Source organism: Alosa pseudoharengus, unplaced genomic scaffold, assembly GCF_046254945.1.
Source record: "Alosa pseudoharengus isolate Yale_2024_CS ecotype anadromous, Long Island Sound unplaced genomic scaffold, YU_APseudo_1.1 YU_APseudo_1.1_scf_4, whole genome shotgun sequence".
Taxonomy (NCBI): Eukaryota; Metazoa; Chordata; class Actinopteri; order Clupeiformes; family Clupeidae; genus Alosa; species Alosa pseudoharengus.
The window spans coordinates 26,294,067-26,318,626 of record NW_027468774.1 but is presented as its reverse complement, the minus strand read 5'-3'; the positions used below and the strand labels follow the sequence as shown (position 1 = coordinate 26,318,626).

The window sequence follows — 24,560 nt, the reverse complement described above, 5'->3', positions numbered from 1 at the left end:
TTGGTGTCCCTGTTGTCTTGTAATACAAACAAAAGCCAAATGTGACTAGTGGTTCAGTAGACACAGAAATTTGGAGCTCTGTAGGCTGCTATTGAGGGAGGCCAGAAAGGAGTTTGGACACATTTGGAAGTAGCATCACAAGATTAGATTAGATTAAACTTTATTGTCATTGTGCAGAGTACAAGTACAGAGACAACGAAATGTCTCTAATTGGCTAATCAGAAGTGCAAAAAAATGGAATGTGATCTGCACAGTATGGCAGGTGATGCATAAACAGTATAAGATATATAGTGCCGTGTAGACAATAGTATGCCGTTAAGAAGGTGGAAACGACTTTTATGCATGTAATGTGGGACTGCTCTAAGATTTATGATTTTTGGAATAAGGTATTAGTCATTAGGGGGACTGGACTTCATAGTCGCCTGCAGCCGTCTTAAGCTGACTGCATAACGTGATTATTTTTGAGATTCTGATACCTTTTTAACCATGACACAATTCCGGTTTGAAAACGTTACAGAATCTCAGAAATAATCACGTTATGCAGACAGCTGCAGGCGACTACATGAAGTCGAATCCCCCTATTGTCTGATCTGGTTCATATTCAGCTCCCCATGGACCCTGGTTTACACCTTCTCTAAACTCTAAACCTGAATGCATGAATGAGCTTTGGTTAGCTGGTCTAACAGCAGCCAAACAGATCATTGTTCAAGTTTGGGTTCCATCGCTATGGAATTGCCAGAGTTCAGAACATTTTACTGGAGAGAAACTAAGTGGATTATTCTATAAAAACGTACTGACTGTGCTACATTGATGGTTGGGGAAAAAATAAGGTGGAATGGTTTACAGTAGGCCTAATAAATAACTATGTGCAATGTATTAGCAGTAACCTTATAAGAGCAGAATAGATATGGATGAACATATGAACTATTCTGCCTAAAGGGTATCGAGATTGTGAAGAAGTGTACTTTCAGGTAGTATTGAAAAGCTGGTCAGTAGCTGCTTTATCGCTGATGTAATATCGCAGCTGTTTAGACCACAGAAATCAGTCATGATGTGCTTACTGGGATATCTTGTAGCCTACTAAGGATATACCTAAACTTAAGGAGATATCTGCTTGGGTAAACCAAGGCCGTAATCATACTATACACTGCTCAAAAAAATTAAGGGAACACTTACAGTTTTTCACAACTGCTAAAACACATTTTTTGAAACCTTGCACACTTTTTTTCTCCTCTCTCATAGAACGTCTGACAGTTCTCCCAACATCAAACAATTGCCTCATAACAGTTTCACCTGTGCTCAAAACCAAACAATGTCAAAGTATCCATGTGTGATTAAAGTGTTCTCTGAGATATGTACTTTGAGATATGTGAAAGTGTTAGAAAAACCATGAAATACCATTTAAAAAAAAGTGGATACAGATTGGTTATTTCTGCCTTCTCTCTCAGCCCTTTGTTTCCTGTAGCCTAACATTTGACCAGTGTTGAATTAGGTAGTCCTAGGTACCAGTTGAATTAGGTAGTCCTTTACCCTGGAAATCCAGAGTTCTCGCGAGAGCACAATGGAATTGTCTCTGCGAGACACTCTGGCAATGAGCAATTGATGCACGTTTTTACCCCTTGCATCCCGTGGAACCAATCAAATCGGCGTATCTGATATATGCGGGCCAGAGGCGAGATAAACTGATGACGACAGCGCTGCAACGTTGGAGGTCAGTAAACATTGGTTGTAGTGTTATCCAATTGCGTCGAAGTCCGAAATCATTCAGAGTAAGCATTGGTCTAGTTTTATCCAATTGCGTGCAGTGAGATTTTCAAATGCATGCTTGGTGCCGTCCCTCGAGTTGGGCCATTACATTGTTCGTGGCCAGACCCTTAATCTCTCTAGATTTTCCAGGCTAGTACTTACACTTAATTTCAGCAAGGACGTGTTTGAAACCGTAATATTAACGTCTACAGTAATTTTATGTTGGAACTGTAATTGTGGAGACAAACTATATTTTGCTAAATGTGTCAGAAATTGCATTAATATGTTTTTAATTAATAATATCCTTTAGCAGTGTGACATCACACTCTGCGCTGAATGAATAACTTATTACACAATAACCATACCATCATATAACAACTTTGTCACTGGTTCACCTTTTCCGGTTAAAATGGAACTGGACATTCATTCATCATTTAAAATATATAGTTGACCCCAGTCCCAGACAAGTCCTTTTAGGCATGTCTTTCCACTTGGCGGCCATATTGCAACGCTTTTTGGGCACTTATCGGGTATCTATTTCAGGTACAACTGCACGGGTGCAAGGCTTCAAGACACCAGCTGCGAGATCACAACACATGATTGGCACGACATAGCCTATTCACAACGTACCACATGATTGGCACAATGTATTCACAACTGCCATGTTTATGTTACGATCTTACCCCATATATTTCTATGGGAGATTCTTTGAGTGCTGTGTCTCCTCATTAGAAAGTCTCAGACACTGACCCAGGGCAATTCTGTGACATCATAACTTTTGTTTCACAACAGACGGTGGAATGATGTCTGGTCTTGTGGTTAAACATGACTCATTGAGAAACTCATCAGGACCAGGAATAAAAACTTGTGACAAGACGGTGAGTGTCTACCACACATAGATCTATTTACCAGAAATCAGTTCCTGCCATTATATTGACATTAACACATGGGATGATTATCTGTTTCTTTAGTATTGGTTTTCCCGTTTTCCTGTGTGTCATGGGCCATGGTAATATATCCACTCAAAGGCATACTCAGAAAGCAGATAAGACATGCTACTGCATTTGCATTGCAAAGGCATTTTAAGCATTGTTGAATATCGGGACTCGGGAGGGACATGTTTATGCTAACAGCCTTGTAGGACACTACTTCTTCATTCCACAGCTGCATCTGTGTGCGCACGTGTGCATGTGCATGTGTGTGATTCTCTCCTCCTTCGTGACTTCCCTAACTGACAATGACCATTGCTCTCTGTTTGGTTGTTTCAAGTTAGGGGCGGCACATTGTCATTCATTTATTTATTTATAGGACAGCGCACATTCATTAACATTTCTGTAAATGTTCCAGTGTTAGCCAGCCGCCTAATTTTCCACTGTAGTCCTTTGGCAAGATGTTATGAGAACCATCAATTGACTTGGTCAGTTGTTCCCAGATGTCGAGAAAAAAACATACACAAGGAAAAACACAAGAGCGTTCACACAACTTCACAGATACAACATAAAACAGCACTCCTAGAAATGGGCAGAATACATGGTGTGTGATACTACAGATATTAAAGGCACACTATGCAGGTTTTTTAGCTTAATATGCAAGTTTTTTAGCTTAATTTACCTTCATTTAACAGCTTCAGAGTCATTGGAATGGTTATATGACTTTTTTCGGGTTGAATGGTGGCCGTCTCGCTTCCCCCTAGCGCCTGTGAGCGGAAAAAACACCCTTGCAACTGTGGGCCGGCGGGCCGACGGCCTCAGTGTCAGGAAGTATAACGAGTGTAACGAATTGCTTTACTGCATTCAAATACACATACACGCCAGGCAACGGCTAGAAAAAGTTAGCGATGGAGTTTCTCAGACATTCGTCATGACAGAGCCAGTGAAAAAGAAGCAAAAACTGAGAAAACAGTAAGGAAATTGCCAATACTGCATAGTTTACCTTTAAGAATTAAAAGTGTTCACATGTCTGACTGCTCAGAAGCCAGTCCTTAAGATGTTGAGAGAAAGTGTGTTGGAAAGTACAACAACAAGAGAGACTACACAGTCCCCTCTTAGGGCAGATCTTGCAGCTCTACTGATGGAGTTTTTCTGTTTTATGAGAGCACAGAGTGGTGGTGGAGCCTTACCATTTAGATTTTAAAAAAATCAGGCATGCATTAGTGTGTTTTGTTATATTTTCCTAGATAAGGATTTTATTATCAAGAATATTGCAGTGATGATTTGTATTTTCTGTCTAATACCTTGAGAGCTTGCTTGTAAAGTGAGAGAATAGGCTTCAGTGCTCAGATAATGTGCCCAGATAACCCCTGTTCTGCCCCACCCTGTAGTGAGGACACTCAGGCAACAGGCCCAAGAGCTGCTGCTGTGCAGCATGTCCAAATCAGTAGCCATATAAGAGGCTGCAGATTATGGCTGAGGCATCTTTCCATGCAGCAGTGATCTACTGCGGAGTCAATGAAAGTGAGTGCTAAGTGTATTACTGTGATTAGAGTCTCTACAGAGTCAGTCATTAGCATTAGTTACAGTTAGGCATCCAAAAGAGCACTTAAAGCAGTCACTGATGAAGAGCGGGCACTGCAAGAGAGTGAGTGAGACAGGTCAGAAAAAGAGTGTGTGTGTGTGTGTGTATGCATATGTGTGTGTGTGTGTGTGTGTGTGTGTGTGTGTGTGTGTGTGTGTGTGAGAGAGAGAGAGCGTGTTCATGTACATGTGTGTGCATGTGAGTGTGTGCATTTAAATACATGCAAAAATGCAGCTACTTTGTGTTGTGCTGCAGTGGATGAAAGCCAAATCAGCTGTTAATGATATGGATGCAAATGCCCAGACAGCTGTGGGGTGTGTGTTTGTAACCTAAAGCCTGTCTGCCATAGTGTGTGCGCATACATCTGCTCGTGACCAAGTGCATTCTGTCTGGCAGATTCCTGTGCGGTGTCTCACATGTGTGCACTGGAACACACCGCAGTTTCCTGTCTTGATGCATTACGTCCAATACGTCACACATCTTCACAGACTGCAAAAATATTTCTTTCCTGAGCACATTGTTTGTGCGTCTCTCTCTCTCTCACATAGACGCACACACACGCGCGCACACACACACATACACACACAGCTCTGGCAGCTCACATAAATTCTGCACAGAGGTATGCATTTCTTGGATCAAAGTAAACATCTGCTAACTTCAAGTCAACATGTCTGCAACCCAGAAGACCATTAGAGAGATCAGCCCATGGTCTCTTTCTCTCTCTCTCTCTTTCCCTCTTTCCACACACACACACACACACACACACACACACACACAAAGCTGATTAAAAGTGAGTGTCATGGTTTGAAAGTAGCATGTTGGATAAATAAATAAAACACTGGCCTACCAAATGTTTGTGTGTGTTTGTGTGAGTGTGAACACGAGCGTTGCTGTGTATGTCTGTATGTGTGTATTTGTGCTTAAAGGCTGCATTTATGCCAGTGTGTGACTGCATATGAGTGTGTATGTGTGTGCGTGTATCTGAGAGAGAGAGAGAGTGTGTGTGTTTGTCTAGGGAGAAATGGGTCACTTCCTTGGTGCACGCTTGTGACATCAGACAGCCAGGGCAAACAAAAGGAGATATTGTGCTTTTCTCACAGGCACACATGGTCCTGTGCAGGGGGGAGTCTGGGGAGGAGACAGCTTGTCCTGCTCTACATTATCACAGATAATAATGCAGATTGTGCTGGCATTGATGCACTTATAACCAGCTCTCTGTCTCTGCACATTCCAGTCCCTATCCCATGACTTTGTCTGTCATCTTTACTACTCATTCCATCTTCAACCATCTCTCTCTCTTTCTCTCTATCTCACTCTCTCTCTCTTTCTCTCTAGCTCTCCCCTTCTCCATCCCACATTCCCAATGTGCTTTTGTATTTCCTAGGGTGTTTGTGTGCAACCCCATTGTTGCCAAAGTGAGAGTACTTGACACAGCTGATATAAGGCAGGAATTTCAATTGCTTGTATGAAGGCTTGTTACAGTATTTGTACAGTATACTCATGATAACATTACTGACAACACAAAATAATTTTTACAAAATGGCCTTGCAGTTTCTCTCTCTCACGCAGAAGTGCACTCACACTCATTTATTCGTTACATAGCACCCCCGCTACACGCTACCCTATTGCTTAAAGTGCAACAGTGGAGACTGTCCAGTTTTTTCCCCCTTCCCCTCCCCCACTCTTCCAGAGAACATTCCCCCATTTCTGCTTTCCCCTCCTCTAAATCAGTCAGACACACAGAACCCCTTGACCACTCTCAGAAATCAAGAATGAATAGCAAGCGCTTTAGTGGATTTTTACTAGTGCTTCTGGCATTTTCTTCTCTGGCTCCCTTCCTACCCCCCCCCCCTCTCTCTCTCTCACTCTCTCGCTCTCTGCCTCAGCAGAAACCTGGCTGAGGCGGGAGTGGGGTTATTGAGGGGAGAACTCACACCAGAGTATCTGATAGGCTGATAGCCACTGCCCCAAGTAGTTACTAACTCTGATTGGATGGTGTGAAAAAAAGGGGAAAAATAGCTTGCACTCCAAACACACACTTACACACACACACCCCCCCCACACACACAGAGAGGGAAAGAGAGAGAGAGAGAGAGAGAGAGAGAGAGAGAAAGAGAGAGCCTTGGACGCGAATTCAGTACCAGGCACTCATATTATTGCTGCTCATGCACGACAGTGAGAGAAAGAGACAAATGAATGCAGGAGAGAGAATCAGTAAGAGGGAGAGGGGGAAAATGGGGGAAGGAGGGGGCAATCATTCCTGGACATGGGGGTGGGGGGGGGGGGGGGTGGAGAATGTGGAAGGAGCAACAGCAACAGCTAGTGACAAGCAGAGCAAAAGTAGGGACGTGGAGCCTCAACAGAGTGCCAGAGACAGGAAGATACAGAGGGAGAGAGAGAGAGAAAGAAAAAAGGAGAAAAAGAACAAGGTCTGCCTGCCTGAAAGTGAGTCATGGAAATGAGAAAATGAACAAGGATTACACATTAAAGTAAGAAACCGTGAGAAAAAGATCGGGAGGACCCCTCGCCCCCACCTCTCTAACCCCCACCCCTTTCCTAGCAGAGGGGCAGAGCAGAACTGGTGAGAGAAACCAAAGTGAGAGAGAGAAAGAGAGAGAGACTGAAAAGAGGAACATCTGAAGAGGTTGAGATGTCATAGACGGATATCAGGGCAATCATAGAGGTGTGTCTGCCTGGTGAGACAGTCTGTGTGTATGAGAGAGAAAGTTAGAGAGGGGGAATAAGGGTAGCGAGAGAGACAAGGAGATTAACTACTTGGCTTGAGCAAGAGAAAAGCTGAAAGAAAAAAGCACAAAAGAAATACAGCGGGAGAGAGAGAGAGGGAGGGAGAGAGAGAGACAGGCAGAAACGGAGTGGGTCCAGAGAAATGCCACCACAGGATTAAACACTTGAGCAAGGAGCCAGGAGGATAGCAAAAGGAGGAAACCTGAGGTGGACACGAGCAACTGGGCCGGAAAGTCCGTGCAAGGGACGGGGCCGCACGGAGGAGAAAGAGCGAGGGTAGGAGAGAGAGGCTATGAAGAAGTAGCAGGTGTGTGTGAGTAAGTGTGTGTGTGTGTGTGTGTGTGAGGAATGAAGCTTGTTCTTCTCAAGCTGCTCCTCTATCTCATGCTCATTCTGTTCGCCCTCGGATCCTTCTTTACCCTGCTTTTGTGGATTGTTTACTCAGACAGGTGAGTTTGCTCACGTGTGAGTGTGTGTGTGTGTGTGTATGAAGAAACTACGTATTCTTCACAGCACATTTTATAGTTATATAATAACATAATTCTTTTTAATCACTTATGTTGGTGTAAGAGAAGTACTGTTTGTGAAGCAAAAATCATGTTTACTTTTAAACAAAAGTTCTCTGTATCCTCTATAATTTAAAAAACGTATGTATGAGCAGGATTGGGTAATCTGGATTAGTAATCAGATTACAAAAATCAAGTAACTATAATCAGCCCAGATTACAATAAAAAAATTGTGTAATCAGATTACAGTTACATTGTTGGGGATTACCTGATTACATTTTATCATGCAAACAATGCAACTTTTTTATGATAGCCTAGCTATCTTTCAATTTGACAAGCAGTTCATTCGGATGTTCACTTTTTAGACTTTTTTCAGATATAGTTAAGAACAAAATTAATCATACCCCTGGCAAATATTGATTTTCTCTTGACCAATATGTTTGTTCTTACTTAAAATGACACTTGCACATGCCAAAAGGTTGCAAGACAATGTGGTAAAAACATGGAATCAAAAAAAAGTGTTTTTATATTTTTTAACATTTTTATGAAAAATTGCGTGTTCAAAATGATTCATACCCTTTTTAAACAATCACTGGAAACATCTTTATTTACCACCACAGCCCTCAAAATGGTTCATATAATACCCACCAAGCCTCTTCATGTCTCCACAATGATTGTAGACTGCACCTTTTTAGCAGCAATCTGGGGTTTAAGGCAGGAATGATTATTTGCCATCACTTTGGCCTTGTGCTCACTTTTTTGACGGATTGAGGTCCGCTCTAAAATATTGATATTGTTCTCTGTTAACCATTTCTTGCCTTGTTTGGCTGTATGTTTTGGATCATTGTGTGGTTTAATGTTTAAATGCTGCCTTTTGGGGCAGCCATGGCCTACTGGTTAGGGCTTAGGCCTTTTGGCTTGCCGGTTCGGCTTCACTAATTCACAGATTGGGATAAATGCAGAGACCAAATTTCCCTCACGGGATCAAAAGATATACTTACTTACTAACTTACATACTATTGGAGCAGGTCTCTCAGCACACTGCCTGATCTTTTCCTCCTAATCTTAATGTAGCCTCTTGTTTTAGTGTTACCGTTTACTTTGAGAAAGTCACCAGGTCCCCCTGGTTGAAAAACATCCCAAAATAATAATTTTCTCACCCCCACAATTGAAATGGACATGGTGTCATTTGGGTTTAATGCTTCCCTTTTTTATGCCAATCTCAGGCCATGTCCCTGGGTCACAAAAATCCAGCAAAAGCTAAATTCTTTGTCCAGCTGTGCCCTTATAAAGTTTAAGCTGAGTTGTGCATGTTTGGAGAAGAGTGGAGAAAAATAGAATGAAAATTCTTTCAGCAATTCTGTGGTGGTGTCTTTTACTTAATGGGCATATTTATAGATAGATAGATAGATAGATAGATAGATAGATAGATAGATAGAGATAGAGATAGATAGATAGATAGATAGATAGATAGATAGATAGATAGATAGATACTTTATTGATCCCCAAGGGGAAATTCAGGGGGTCTCAGTAGCATACAGACATCACACACAACATGCACTTACAGCAGAAATGGTAAATATAAGTATAAGTATAAACATATAACCAAACTCCACTGTACAATAGAGACAGTAGGAGATAAGAAAAACTAACAAAACTAAATACTAAATATACTATATAAATTAAATGTAAAAAATCCAGTGTGCTTGAGGGTGATCAAGCATGAGACGCTTGTAGTGACAGGGCCTGTAGTTCTTCTGTGTGCATGGTAAGGTGCTCAAAAGAGTGAGTGTCATGGTGAGGGTGCAAAAGTAGTCCAACAGTAGTCCTTTAGTTCTGTGTGTATGGTAAGGTGCTCAAGAGAGTGAGTGTCATGGTGAAGGTGCAAAAAGTAGTCCAACATTAGTCCAACAGTGCAATAATAAGGTCTAGAGACCAGCATAAATAATATGGACAAATAGGAGAGTAAAGTATAATGTAGACAAGGTAATATAAAAAACTATGTCAGTGCAAGAACAGGTTGAGGTAATAGGGTTACAGCCATTCAGTATTGTAGCAGAAGCCATTGATCATGTGTGCTAATATAGCATGAAAAACAGTGTAGCAGGAAAAACAGTAGTAAAAACATTAGGCTGTGGACATTAGTAAAACAGTAGTAAAGCAGTAGTGGGCAGTCAGTACTCAAACATGTATAGGGGTGGAGAGGCAGACAGACTAAGCAGAGAAGTCTATCTCTCCTCTTCCCTTTAGTGAAGCATTAAACAGTTCAATGGCCCTGGGGACAAATTACTTCCTCAGCCTTTCAGTTGTGCATGGCAGTGAGCGAAGTCTCCAGCTGATCAAGCTCTTTTGCTTTTTAATAGTGCTGTAGAGTGGATGGCATTCATTGTCCAAGATGTTGATCAGTTTGTTCAAGTAATCCTTTTTTGTTCAGTTTGTTGAAGTAATCCTAAAGTAATCAGATTACGTTACATGTTTTTGGTAATCCAACTGATTACGTTACTGATTACAAAAATTGGCATGTAATTTGTAGTCATTAATGGATTACATTTCAAAGTAATCTGACCCAACCCTGTGTATGAGATGGATTTCAGTAGACGCAGAATGCACTGCATTGTTTGGAGTTTGGTACGGTTTCCTCTGTTAAAACAACTTCTCTCACATAATAATAATCCTCTGAAATAGAATAACAAAAATAAGGATCATCTCTGTCAAAAAGCTTTGCTTCTATAACTTCCACTCACTGAGTGTAGTCTTTGGACTGTCAACATGTTTGTGTGGTGTGGGATTGATTGTGTTTATGGTAAACTACCAACTTAGAGAGGAGTCATGGAATGGTATACAACCCTGAGACACTGTCGTCATGGTTTTGAAAGGACACCGAATTCTGTTTGTTGTCAAAACACAGCTCCAGCTGGGCTGGCTCTCAGTTTCACCTTAGAGACATGTAGGTCAGTTGTAGGAAATGATCAGTAGCCTTTTTGTTCAAAAATGTTCATAACAGAAATAGAAAAGACTCTGAAATGTACATACGGTGCATTTTTCCACATGCTGATGTCTTCCTTTCTCTCTCTCTCTCTCTGTTCCACACACACACACACACTTTCTCACCTGTCTCACTCACTCTTGCAGTGACACCACTCCTCGTAGCCCTTTCCAAAGCCAGAAGAGTGTGGATTCAACAGACTGCCTAGGCTGCAGGTAAGACCTCAGAGCACTAAGCCATGAAAACATCATAAAAATCAAACCCATGTAACAGAGCTTTAAAAACATGCCCAGACTCATCTGTGGTTTGTTTTAACCGCACCTACATTAAAAAGTGTGTACTCATCATTGACTCAGCAAGACAAGGCAAAAGACTGAATTAATCGGTCATGACACGATAAAAGACATGACGGGACATATTCTGTCAAAATTACTATGGTCTTTTGTTCCTTAAATCTAATGCACTCTTTTGATATTTCTGTTGTTATTATTTATGTATTGTTATGTATTTAACCTACAATTGCAGAAATATTTAATGGCTGGATAAATTACTTCATTGTTCTATTTTTGTTGTATTTCCAAAAAAGCAGTAGAGATCTTACTTGCTTCTGGAAAGACGTTTTACTGGTGTCCTGTGAAATCATGCATTGTACCTTTTCTCAGGGACAGCATTATTGATAAAGTGGTGGAACGTTATTCAAAAAACTGGAAGAAACAAGAAAACAATTATAAAAAGTTCAGGTGAGAGCATATACAAACCATTCCAAATAATGTGCTTTCAGACACACACGCACACACAATTTTCATTATCACAATATTGAGTTTTGCTCAGTGATTGCATCAAGAACAAAACAATAACTAACTAGCAATAACTAACTAGCAATAACTAACAAAACAAACTAGAAAATTAACTAGATAGATAGAAAGAAAGACAGAGAGATAGAGAGGAATGCAGGGATTTTCCCAAGGAAAGTGCCGGAAATAAAAACTCATCCCAATTTCCCCTGCCTTTCCCATTCCATTTGATTCCCATGACCCAAAACACACAGAACCATCTGTTGCATCTGTGAACATCTGTGTTATCACTGTCACAGAAATACGCAATGTCAATTCACAGCTGAGTCATTCAAGGCCTTTCAGCAATGCCTGAGGCATAGCTGCATCTTCTTTGTGTGTGTGTGTATTTCCTGAGAATTCTTAAATCAACATGTGTGGGCGTTGAAGGCTGGGTGGTTGGCGAGCCGTGCTCTTGGGCCTCTCTCCTGGAGTCCTGGAGTGGAACATTACTCAGTGGAAACAGGAAATCGAACCACGGGGATGGTCATGAGACAACAATAACTGTACAGTATTTTGTGCCGCAAACAAAACGTTTTCTTATATATCTTAAGGCTATGCTCATCACAGTATCCATCTTGGTTATCAGTGTGCTCTTGCCTTGTGCAATGGAGCAATCCAAATTCAATAATATCTTAAACTTTCATTAAGTTATTTGTTATTTGTAACTGACTAGAATACGCTCACTATGTACTGCATATCTACTTTCACTATACCATGCTTTCAGTGTTCTGTACCAGTTGGGACATGTGGTCTCCAGATCTTGTTGACTCAAGGACAGTTGTGAAAGTGTAGGTTTCAAGCAATTCATGCTGTGGCCTTGTTTCATCACCACTGACTCTGAGGGCATCATTGGGCACCATAGAGTTATCATCTCATACAGTGAAACTAAGGCAAAAAGATATCTTGCTACTGCATTATGTTTTAGGTCGCTTAAAAACTTTAGGTGTGTAATGTCACTATGTGCAGCCTTATCTATTTTTTTTTCCAGACTTCTGATTTTTCAACATGGCTTTTTAATGAGGGTTATCAGCACCTGTTTATTTGTTTGCCATGCTCTTGGCAGTTATGCATCTTCAAGTAAACAGGATTTCCTCCCTCAAAATACTCATGTAGGCTATGTGTGGACAAATCATTTTTCTAGAAAACAGTTTGGCCACAAATAGGTGTACTTGCCATCTTGTGAACTCCTGATTCTAGAGCAGGATGGACTTGGAATTCTGTTCTCAGGAAATTACCAATCAAACAAAGGCTAAGCCTACTGTACCAGAGTCTGTTTTGAGTTGTTTATCCATTTAATTTATTTTTGTATTGGGTGGATAGCATTTTTCTTTGAAGTCTGCTGTGTGATTGGGGGGGTGTCAAGTGGAAGTTCTTATTCTTTTGTTCTGCTCTTTCCGTCCTCCCCTTCCTCAGCTGACCCTCTCTTTAACATAGCCATAGGGGGCCCTGCTGTTGGAATGCGCTTAAGCCTGCACGTGGTGGCTTTTACCTTAATAGAGCAGCAGTTGGACAGTTTGACCCCTGGAGTGTCCCCTTCCTGGCCCATACCATGGACCTGGGGACCTCAGCATCATGTTGTTCTAGGGAGTCAGGGAAGCCAAGTTGCACTCTCGCAGGACTGTGATGAAATGAACGCTGTGACACTCGATGAACCTTATTTCATTGCGAGCGTTCACCAGATTATCATGCCACCTGAGCACTCCAAAGACCATCTGGGAAGCATGTTTGTGACAGGATCCTGTTTCAGAGGATACAGGACATGAGATGTCTGTACTTTCTGATCGGTTCTGTAGCATGTAAATGACCAGGACAAGAATAACGTCATTTATTATCCGGCTCTGCACAATGCTAGTAGAGCGCTCCATTACGTTCTACCAGTCAACTATATTCATGTAATTACTTCTAAAAACACATAATGACCTCTGTCAATGGCAACAGGTTTTGTGCTTCTAATTCACATATTTCATATCAATCCACAAGTAGTCTGGTCACTTCTTGCAATGGAGCTTCATTCAAAATTCAAACTATTTGTTTCTCAGCAAAAGCCACAACGAAACGGTAACAAATAAATGTAAAGAGACATATCATGTGAAGTTTTAGGTAATGTTAATACTGCACTGACTTTTTCAATTTGTAATAGAGGGTTTTCAGTTGAAACATTGAAAACCAACACAGATACTTTGAAATGAAAATGAATAGGACTTTAGAGTATTTATTACAAAATGTCAACTTTAAAACTTTTTTTTAAATGTTTGTTTCAAAGTTACTATTAGCTCAGTGTTGTTTTCCGTGCCACCAGAAATGCCTAATATGAGCACATGACTTTTTATGCAGTCGTGAGGGTCTATAGTGAACAATATTCTGTCACTGTCTTTGTGGGGTGGTTTGTTAGGTCGTTGCTGAGCAGCAAGTGTCATGGTGTCACTAAAGCAGTTGTCACGCAAGCCAATACCCCTGTCGGGTCAAAGGTTGTGTATGATGGTGAGAAGAGGAAGCCATTGCAAGTGACCCCTGCACTGTTCAATGTCTTTCCAAAGGTAAAGGACACCATTTGTACTTAAAAGCTTATGGGAAAGTGGGCACAGGGGCTTACTTCACACACTACATAGTTTTCTACTAGGTTCTCATCATGTGACCGCTCTCTCTCTCTCTGTATATTTGTGTACACATGTGTAGGAGTCACCCTTTGGAAACACAACATGGGATTCATGCTCTGTTGTTGGAAATGGGGGTATTCTTGCCAACAGTAGCTGTGGACAGAGAATCGAATCTGCCCAGTTTGTTATCAGGTATGTACGTACAAAACTCAATCCATATAATTGTATCCGTCTTTAAAATACACAAACTGATAAGAGCCACCAGGACTCTAGGAAAAGGTCTGTTCCAGATAGATATATAATATTGCCATATAATGTTGAAAGTAAATTTGGATAAAAGTGCCTGCTAAAGACCATAAGCATAGCTATGATTATAGTCTATATATAACATAACTATACTTAACTGTGTAAAACAAACCTTTGCACAGTAACTTGTGAGGCCACTGTCTCTCCTTCCCCCAACTCCCCATGTGGTTCTCTCACAGATGTAACCTTCCTCCGTTGGACCACGGCTATGAAAAGGATGTGGGGAATAAAACCAACTTGGTAACAGCCAATCCCAGCATTCTCCATGAAAAGTGAGTGGAGCAGAAAAAAAGAGAGTATCTGTTCTGAATTATCAGAGGAATGTGATTACGTGCATGCATGTATGTGCTTGCTTGCACATGCCTGCTGTACATGTGTGTGTGTGTGTGCTGTGCATGTGTGTATGCTGTGTGTGTGTGTGCGAGGAGCGTGATTTGCAATTTCTTTGATGAGTGTGTCTGTGGCAGCACATTGCGAACGTTTTTCTTTGACATTTTGTGCATTGTCATGAAAGTATTTTTTTAAAAGGGTTATAATAATAATAATAATAATAACAATAATAATAATAATACGTTTTATTATGACCGCAGCGCAGTGAAGCGGCGATCATATAAGTTTAGTCAGAGTTTTTTTTCTTTCGGATTTTTTTTTCTTCAGTAATTTTGTGTCAACGATTCCCGGGACACTGAAAGACCTGGGTGCCCATAACTGAAAGACCATCTCATAACAACTCATTTGATGTATAGCGCCACCTAGTTAAAAATGTAAAAGCCGAGGCATTGTAATCCCAGGTATCATTGGCTGACAGGTTCAAAACTGAACGGAATTTGAAGTATAGGATCATTATGACACCCTCTGAATGCATTCCAAGCATGGAGGGCCATACAATAAATTAAAATATGTGTGCATTTAGTGACTGTACACTACGCATGCACACACACACACTCATGCACACACACACTCATGAACACACGCAAACACACACATAAAAATACATGCACACACATGCAGGCACACACACATACTCATAAACACACACGCACACACACACACACACCATTACCCCCACACACACACTCACAAGCGAAAACTCACACACAGAGAAGCACACGTAAGCACAAAAGCAAACGCACACATGCACACAATCAATCAATTTACATACACAAAAGTTGCAAGAGTAGTTGCTGAGTGGTGGTCATTTTTGTGGTACATGTAGTTTATATAGCGCCAGACTCAAGGTCGCTTTGAAGAAAGGAAAGAAGGGAGGGATCACGGAGGGATTGAGGGAGAGAATTCCAGAGCTTAGGGGCCATGGCGCTGAAAGACTTGCCACCCAGGGTAGAGAGTCTTGTTAGAGGATCTCAGGGAGTGGGATGGAGTGTAAGGGACCAGAAGGTCACAGAGGTAAGGAGGAGCAAGGTCATGGAGGGCTCATTGAATTTGATTCGGGACAGAACCGGTAACTAGTGAAGCTGAGAAAGAATAGGGGTGATGTGAGCAGATCTCTTGGTATGAGTGATTAGTCTGGCTGCAGAGTTCTGAATATATTATAGTTATAGTAATCTTGATAACAAACAAACAAAAGTGTTCCTGTGATTCTTACTACAGCCCGATATTAGCTTTTTGCTGATCTATCGGCTAAATTTCCAGTATTGTCTTACCAATGTCACACTGCAAACGTGCCAGCTAGAAATAAGAACAGCAACTATTTTTCACACGACAGGCAAACACGTTGGAAGCATTTCCAGCCAAAAGATTGGTGTTTATCACAGATAAGAACAAAGAACTGATGCTATTATCCATATTATTACACGGCTCTTCACAATGCAAGTAGAACGCTCCATTGTCTTGAATGGTATTTCCCAAAGTTCTTAAAGTATTTTTTTTGCCCTTTTTATGCCTTTAATGAGATAGGACAGTAGAGAATGACAGGAAGCGTGTGGGAGAGAGAGTCGGGGTGGGATCCGGAAGGGACCATGAGGCCGGGAATTGAACCCGGGTCGCCGGCGTACGGTGCAGGTGCCCCAGCCAGTCGCGCCACGGCTGGGGCCAAGGGATTTCCCAAAGTTCTGACCGCTGTCAATGGCAATGGAGTTTGTGCTTCTAATTCAGGTCTTTCATATCACTACGCAAGGACTGGAACTTCATTCAAAAGTGAAAGCAGACGGTTGATCCTGTGTTCTAAAGAATGTTTGATTCAAGTTCAGCGTGTGTTGTTGCGAACTACAGTATTTGTTTCTCAGCAAATGCCACGATGAACGGTAACAAATAGGCTAGGCTATGTAGGCTAAAGACATACCGTGGGGAGTTTATTATTTCGATTTGCCAATTAGCCGTGTACTAAGCGGGATAATGTAAGCGGGAAAATAAGTCCCTTCAGTGCGGAACAAGACCGGTTCGCCCTGTCGGGACTTATTTTCCCAATAATGACTGGCGTTCTATACATTATGCCTTACATAATTACTTTATAACTTAGCCTTTCATTAGGATACCAGGTAGTTAGGCCTATTTAAACACAATGTCCCACCTTGATCAGAACTTTTCAATATGCTAAATATTAGAGTAAATTTTTACATTGTGTTTAATGAATATCAGATGATTTATCAATTATTGTTTTTTTAAATCCTCAAATATCGAAATTGGTATCGGTCTTTAAAATCCCATATTGGTCGAGCTTTAACTCTTACTGCCACTCTGTGGTATTGGCTACCGGTACTCTTACTTTAAAGTTTTTTGTTTGTTTGTTTGTTTTCATTCGATCTGACTGGCATGGTACCTAATGCCAGTGCATTTTGTCTAAACCTGTCTTAAATGGTACTAAAGGTTTCTTAGGATTGCATTGAAGGTTTTCACATACTGTATCTAGCTTTCAGTCATGCGTGATCAACAACCAGCATTATATATTCACCATTTTTTTCTTTTCTTAGATTTCTGTAAACACTGCCCCTCATAGGCTTGTATCAAACTAAGCTGCAGCTATGGGTACCCTGTCGTTGCAGGCATATAGAAGAGCGAAGCTCACTTATTCCCATTTTGCATTTCACTTGCATTTTATTTTGCTTTCTTCAGGCCTGGGTCATGTTTGTCCCTTCAATGTTTGAGTTACCATGAGTTCCTTGTTTGTAGGTTTGTGTTAAATTCTTTGTGTTAAATGTTTGCTTCCCCTCAACCTCAACTTTGAGTGTTGTCATCCAGCTTGGTATTTTAGGAAATTCCCTCTTTCACTTCTCTTTTTGAATGTCTCCTCCATCATTTCCTCTTCCGTCAGGTTTGGTGGGCTCATGGAGCGCCGGCGGCCGTTTGTTGAGGGCCTCCGCCCCTACGGTGACGCCCTGGTCCTCCTCCCTGCCTTCTCATATGGCCACAACACGCCGGTGTCCTTGCGCGCCGTCTACACCCTGGAGGACTTCCGGAGCCCCACGCGACCCGTCTTCCTCAATCCGGACTACCTGACCGGCCTGGCTCGCTTCTGGCGCTCGCAGGGCCTGCGTACCGTCCGCCTGAGCACGGGCCTCATCGTGGCCAGCCTGGCCCTGGAGCTGTGCACCAACGTACACCTGTACGGCTTCTGGCCATTCAGCCAGCACCCGCACGGTCACCACCGGCACCTCACCAACCACTACTACGATAACCGGGAGACGAAGAAGAAGATTCATGCAATGCCAGCCGAGTTTGACCACCTGCTGAGGCTCCACGAGCAGGGCGTTCTCAGGGTGCATCTGGGACAGTGTCCACCCAGCGATGGGTAAGGCATGCCTGGCATGGCCACCTCTGGACTAAGGCATGCTTTCTCATGAGAGCTATCAGAACTGTTCTCTGCATGGCTGCAGTATTCTGAGGAATTGTTGTCACTTGATTCCTTGTTTTATTGCTGGAAAAAAAGGCATGCTGGGATTTGTAGTCTTCTTTTGTGGGCGGCTGAAAACATGTCTGCTGTGCAGACTGGACTCTCAGTCTTTGAGAGTGATTTGCACAAACATTTCCTTTTATATCTTGTTTTCCTGTAGATCTCATTTCATTTTCATTACAATCTACAATTCTAAGCCATTCTAAATGAAACCCTTCCAAAGGGGTGACGTCATTTGCTTGGATTTAAAGTTGTTCACTGAATTCCAACAATTATACTTGTATGGTATGTTCATTTTTTAACCAACTGGTCTCTTCTCCGACCTCTCCTCTGATTGGCTAATCTACTCTTTGAGTTAAATTAGATACAAGAGTCTGCAGGCAAGTAGAGCACTTCAATGCTATATAAGGAAGTACAGTATAAGGCAAAATTGTGAATAATCCCAATAAAGCCATGTTAAATTGCTTTAGGATTTTAGCACTATCATGTGCAGTTGTGTTAAAGTAACACAGACGTGAGGTTTTGTGGGCTCATGGATAATGTTACTGCTGGAATGGTGAAGGATATGCCTTGATTTAATTTGTGTTATTTGTCAAAACATTTCCTTAAATATTTTGAGCTATTGCTTACACTGAGTGTACCATTCTACTGTGGTACATGACTGTAACTGTAAGCAATTGTCATTTTCCCACTTTTAATGATGCTGAGATCACAAGCTAAAACAAACCTACCTCTAAGAATACAGCTCCCCATGGAAATAAACAGATACAAGTCGGCAGCTTCACATAATAGCTGTAGCTTTATAGTGAGACTGCCTGTCTTAATGCCAATTAATCAGTGACTGGCTTTTAAAATGTTTTAATCAGTAGTAAAGATATTGTGTCAGTGATACACAGTATATAAAGCTACAGAGCAATCTAGATGCAAATTGTCCTTTGTAAGAGTGCTACAGCATAATGCATTTGGCAAGGGTAAAACCCTTTTAAGAAAAAGTTTTCTTTCCCCTCTAATTTTGAATCAGAATATAAAATTATAGTACATTTATGATTATAGAATGGATTCTTATATAAATATCTTCCAAAGGCTGTAAAAGAAACCTTTCGAGAATGATGGCTGGTTAGAGTTCATCTGTGAAAGAGACTACTTCATTCTCAGGAAAGACTGAATGTTGAGCCAAACTGAAGATATTCTTTGATCTGTAATGTTTGTAATACTATAGAATACACTATGTAAGGGATAGTGTATAGAACGCCGTTCATTATTGGGAAAATAAGTCCCGACAGGGCGAACCAGACCCTGACGCGCAGCGGAGGCCCTGAAGGGACTTATTTTCCCAATAATGACCGGCGTTCTATACATTATCCCGCTTATTACACGGCTACTTGCCAAAACTAAATAATAAACTCCCCACGATATCACTCTTTAGCCTACATAGCCTAGGCTATAGCCTATTTGTTACCGTTCATCATGGCTTTTGCTGAGAAACAAATAGTTCGCAACAACACACGCTGAACTTGAATCAAACATTCTTTAGAACACAGCTGATGAACTGTCTGCTTTTCACTTTTGAATGAAGTTCCAGTAGTTGCGGAGTGATATGCAAGACCTGAATTAGAAGCACAAACTCCATTGCCATTGACAGCGGTCATTATTATTTTCAGAGGTCCTTTAGTCGAAAATAATGACCGCTAGAACTTTGGGAAATCCCATTCAAGTCAATGGAGCGTTCTACTTGCATTGTGAAGAGCTGTGTAATAACATTGTATAATATGCTATTATGACACATTACATTAGGAAACAACATTTAGAATGTGCAAACTATTCACACTACCTTAGGAAACACTTCAAAGGAAAATACATTGAAAATGTTTCAAATGATAAAACTGTTGTTTTCATTAGCTACCTGGAAGGGGGCACTGACAATAAACATAATGTACTACCTCCCATTTCACATTATTTGGAATATTGTTTGGCTTATCTATAAAGAAACTCAGTGGAAGTTGTACTTTGGACGCTGATGAACCCTTCTTTATAGGCTACAAAATACTGGACTGTCGGACCACATACTTTACACTTTGGATCTGAGTTGAAAAGGTTTTGCATGAACCTCTTCTACCAGAAAGGGTTTAAACTTGTCATGAAACTGATAGCTCCAACATATACCTGTAATAACATAAAAAATGCATAAGGTGTCTTCTATTGAGGCTGTTCATGCACGTGCACTCTTCATAGGCCAGACTAAAACGCTGTAATTCGATACTCTCCTTTGTGTGAGCCAAATGGAGCCTATGTCCCGATCACTCACAATTGATTTGTGTGGTCACTGGCTAGGTCACTGGCTAACAATTTTATTTTATTGCTTCAGCAGTCTTATTTTTGTGCCAGTCGCATGACACATGTATAACACTGAGTGAAGCATGTTTTGAAAGCATGCATGCATGTTTTATTTTGATGGATTTGACGTGTATGATGGTAACCTGCACATTCCACCCTGTAAAAGTGTGATGCTCATTAATTGGCTGGTGCTGTTCAGAGGTTATATGCCTAACTGTGAAAACCCTTTAAATAGTGCTGAAATACAACAAGTTGATTATTTTCTTTAATGTCTTTTTTTTGAAGGTGCAAACTTTCATGATACATTTTGTCAGTGACTATCATAAGTTGTGGTCTCAGTTCATTTACTATACATTTGTTCAGTTCCCTCAAGATGTGGGGCAACAATACCTCAGAGACTGCCACCTGGAGTTTCAAGGACGCGCCCAAATGAAGGCCACTGGTGGGCTAAACCACACCAACCGAGGGGTCTGTGGAGGAAGAGAGCAGGTGTATATTGATGTACACTTCTGGAATGTGATTTGTCAGTACCCTGCTGGAGGTTCATGGTCTGCTGTTGGGCCATGTCAGCTTTAAAGGCTGATAACTGAGGCTGAACAGGAAGAATGTCATGATTCTACAAGGTTATGAAGGTGAAAAAAAGTTTTTTATTTCTAGAATATCATGTCATGATAGCATTTATTTAAAATGTTGAGCATTAGTGTAAATGAATATAGACATGTAAAGACAAAAAAAAATGTGTAAATTAGTTACCCTTTTGCCTGGAACTCTTAACCACCTCCAAACAGTCCCTAACATCTATGAACAGAAAGCCAGTTGACAGCTACTGCTACCACCAGTGGGCCGCCAGCAGTCCACTGGCCTTTTCCTGTAGGGCAGGGATTCCCAAACTGTGGTACGGGTACCCCCGGTGGTACGCGAGATGAAAAGGGCAATGGCGGAAAGGAGTTAAAAATTATTAATGAATTAATAATCTAATTAATTCATAAATAATACATACTTTTGAACCGGGTTATAATAATATGGAAATGTGAAATTAAAGGAAATCATTTGTAAACTCTATAATAGGCTATGTATTCATTAAAATATAAGCTACACACAATACACGTGATTTCCTGCGGGCAGCCAGAATATCTGGCGCGTTAGTTTTGTTTAAGTATAGGCTAGGTAGCTAAAACTGGCTAAAAACAGGGACACTGTCCAAAAGGCCTAATTAAAGCGATCGAAGAGAAGAAGCGAGAGAAACAGAGCAGGACACAGGTAACGATGGGATGGGGAGCAGACTAATGAAGGTGGAGGTGAAGCGCAGGAGGATAAAAGAGAACGAGACAGAAAAGACTGCGTGAAGAAAACGAAAGTATGATGAGGCATACAGCCCTAGGCTTCACGTGGATTGGGAGACTTCCCAAAGCCACAGTGCCTGGTCTGCAGTGAGATGCTATTTAACCATTCTAGTGTGGTTTTTCATTTTAGCGTGAGAGCTCATAGACCAGTTGCACATTTTGATTTTGTTATTATGTAGGGCGGCTAATTAAACACGATGCCTGGAATGCGTCAATAGAATGTGTTACTCTTTTATGTGTTGGATGGTGGGGGTACGCGAGCTGAGTCAGGATGTAGAAGGTGGTCCGCGGGGAAAAAAGTTGCTGCTGTACGGGAATATAAAAAGAAAAACGACACAGTGCTCTTGAAATTGGAAGGGGCCGTATCTTGAGTCTTATGTTAAGCATACTGCCAATAAACCACAGAGAATGCAAGAGATTTAGCAGATCAACGACTTTATGGGTTTCCATGGTGTTTCCACATCAAACTCATATCCTGCTCATCTTCCGGCATAGAGTATTTTTTGCAAGATGATTGTGAGTGTCTAAGGGAAGGGGTGGATGGGGATATATATAACCCCAATAGCCTATAAACAGTTATAGAGGTCATGGTGATCTGTAGTCACCACTTTGCTGTTTTTCGCTGTGTTGGCTTGACATAAAACCACTTCAGCCCAAAGTGCTTCCTGTAATGTCAAAGGTCGTAGGCTGGAAATGTTGTCACAGATGAGTGTATAACACAGCTGCAGCTATTTATACCCTCCTGCCGTATTCACGGCAATGTGTTATTTAAGTGCTTCTTGTTGACTAAGAGAAAGACAAATAAAAGAAAGACAGTGAGAATGTTCTACAGTATGGTGACTGGCTTGCATGTGAGCCTTTCTGAACCACCATTCTGAGAAAGTCCTGTTTTTGTATATGGTCAGCCTCAGAAATGTTTGACTGCCTTGCTTTGAACATCTACTAAGCTGTAAATAAACTGATATAATGTCTGTGGTCTGATGTACGGATACTCATTTGGAAAACACAAATAGTTTTGTGATTACTGAGTACATTTACTTGGCACAATAGTGAATGTACTGATGAGAAAAGACTTTACACTAGATGGCAGCAGTTTCCTATGTTTGCAATACTATCAGTTATAATCACTTACAGTTACAAAACTGTCTTAGCCACAGGTGATGCGTTGGAATGTGGTGTAGCTAACCTATTGAACAGTTTTTAAATGCAGTCCAATGTGTACCCCAGTTTGTTTTCTCAACCAAGAACTATATAGCCTGACGTTGTCATACTCAATTCTAGTCAGAATTTGTGTGTGTGTGTGTGTGTGGGGGGGGGTGCCTCTGCACTCAATTGGCTAGACCTAACCAGCAACTCAGCAACGAAATAGCTTACCGTGAGCTGTAGGAAGAACACACAAACTATCATTCTTCTCCACAAATGCCTCAACATTGTTTTCTGGTAGTTTTGTTTAAAGGAACACGCCACCCAATGTCAGTAGTAATATATGTTCTTACCTTAACTTTCACGAGTTGAGTCATACCTCTCCCGTGTCGGTACGTGCACTCAAACGCTTTGGTGCACGGCGCGAATGTGTTAGCATGTTGCTATGCTAGCGGGCTCAGACGTAGCCATAGAGGGAGGAAGATATCAGTAATCAAAAACATCCACGTTTTCCCTACTTAAATACAGTTGCACGAGTAGTTGATAAAAATGTGTAAGGTCACACAACATAAAACGTGGCGATTTTCCAGGCGAATAAACAGGAAAACTACAATGTGTGGTGCAATAGCACTTGGGAGTACTTCAACCTAGCGTAGTAATATTAATTAACACCTAATTGTAGATCCTATCCACCAAAGAGCTGGATCGACCCCTCAGCCTCCCCTCCCCCTCCGAGGCACACACACACAGTCATTTCCGTAAATAGAGACAACCTGCCCTGCCGGCGTTAGTTTGAGCTGACTTCGCAAAGTAGCAGGTAGTGGTAAAGTAGATTGTGAACAATCATGGTTATAACATGCATTGTGAAGGGTTGTGATAACAAACAGAAGTATTATAGTGATTTCATGTTTCATAGAATTCCACTTCGCTGCAAACGGTGGCATAGCAACATCCAATAGCGAAATCTAAGACCACAAAATATACATAGCAGGGTAGGCTATTCGGTGAAACGGATATTTCCCAAATAATTCTGTTCACACCCATGCTAAAAACAGCTGGGGAAGGGTGTCGCAAACCCCTCGAGCAAACACATTTCAAACAAACAATGGAACATGTCACAATACAAAATATATGTGTTTTTCCTAAGTGTAAATGGGGTTTTAGAAGCCTTCTGTCTATAGCTTCTTAACAGCTTTTTAATTCCAAACAAACTAACCAAAGCTGGTCAGATGACGTGATAGACGAGGCACAGTTGCTCATCTGTCTGGCTTCCAGGCTAAGAGCTATATCCGGATACCCAGAAGAACTTCCGGCAAATTTGGGATTTGCTCTGCAAGTCCGTCTGGCAAAGAGCCCATTTCCAATTTTCCTAAATTACCAAGACTTAGAGTTCAAATTGATTATGCTCATTTAATGTGCAAACACATATCTACACAAATGCCTGTGTTTTAATGCTAATATCATTTAAACTATATGTACCACAAAGCGGTACAAAATATGACCGACACTCAGTCCTACACATTCTCTCCGCAAAAACAATGTCAATGCCTACTCCTGCTTTTGTGTATGTAAATGAGTGTGTGCATAGTGTTTATTTTTGTGTATATGTGTGCTTCTGTGTGTGTTCACTTGTGAGTGTGTATGTGGGTGTAATGGG

At 41.2% G+C, this 24,560-nt stretch overlaps 1 protein-coding gene across 1 annotated transcript; it reads left to right on the top strand.

The window, feature by feature from the left end:
* Positions 1-6,632: 6,632 nt before the first annotated feature.
* On the top strand, positions 6,633-22,567 carry st8sia6 (ST8 alpha-N-acetyl-neuraminide alpha-2,8-sialyltransferase 6). The gene is made up of 7 exons (XM_076265594.1): positions 6,633-7,454; positions 10,644-10,712; positions 11,160-11,237; positions 13,726-13,870; positions 14,010-14,122; positions 14,416-14,508; positions 17,505-22,567. Exons 1-7 carry the CDS (start codon positions 7,354-7,356, stop codon positions 17,983-17,985), a joined length of 1,080 nt encoding a protein of 359 aa, XP_076121709.1. The 5' UTR covers positions 6,633-7,353; the 3' UTR covers positions 17,986-22,567.
* The last annotated feature ends 1,993 nt before the right edge of the window (positions 22,568-24,560 follow it).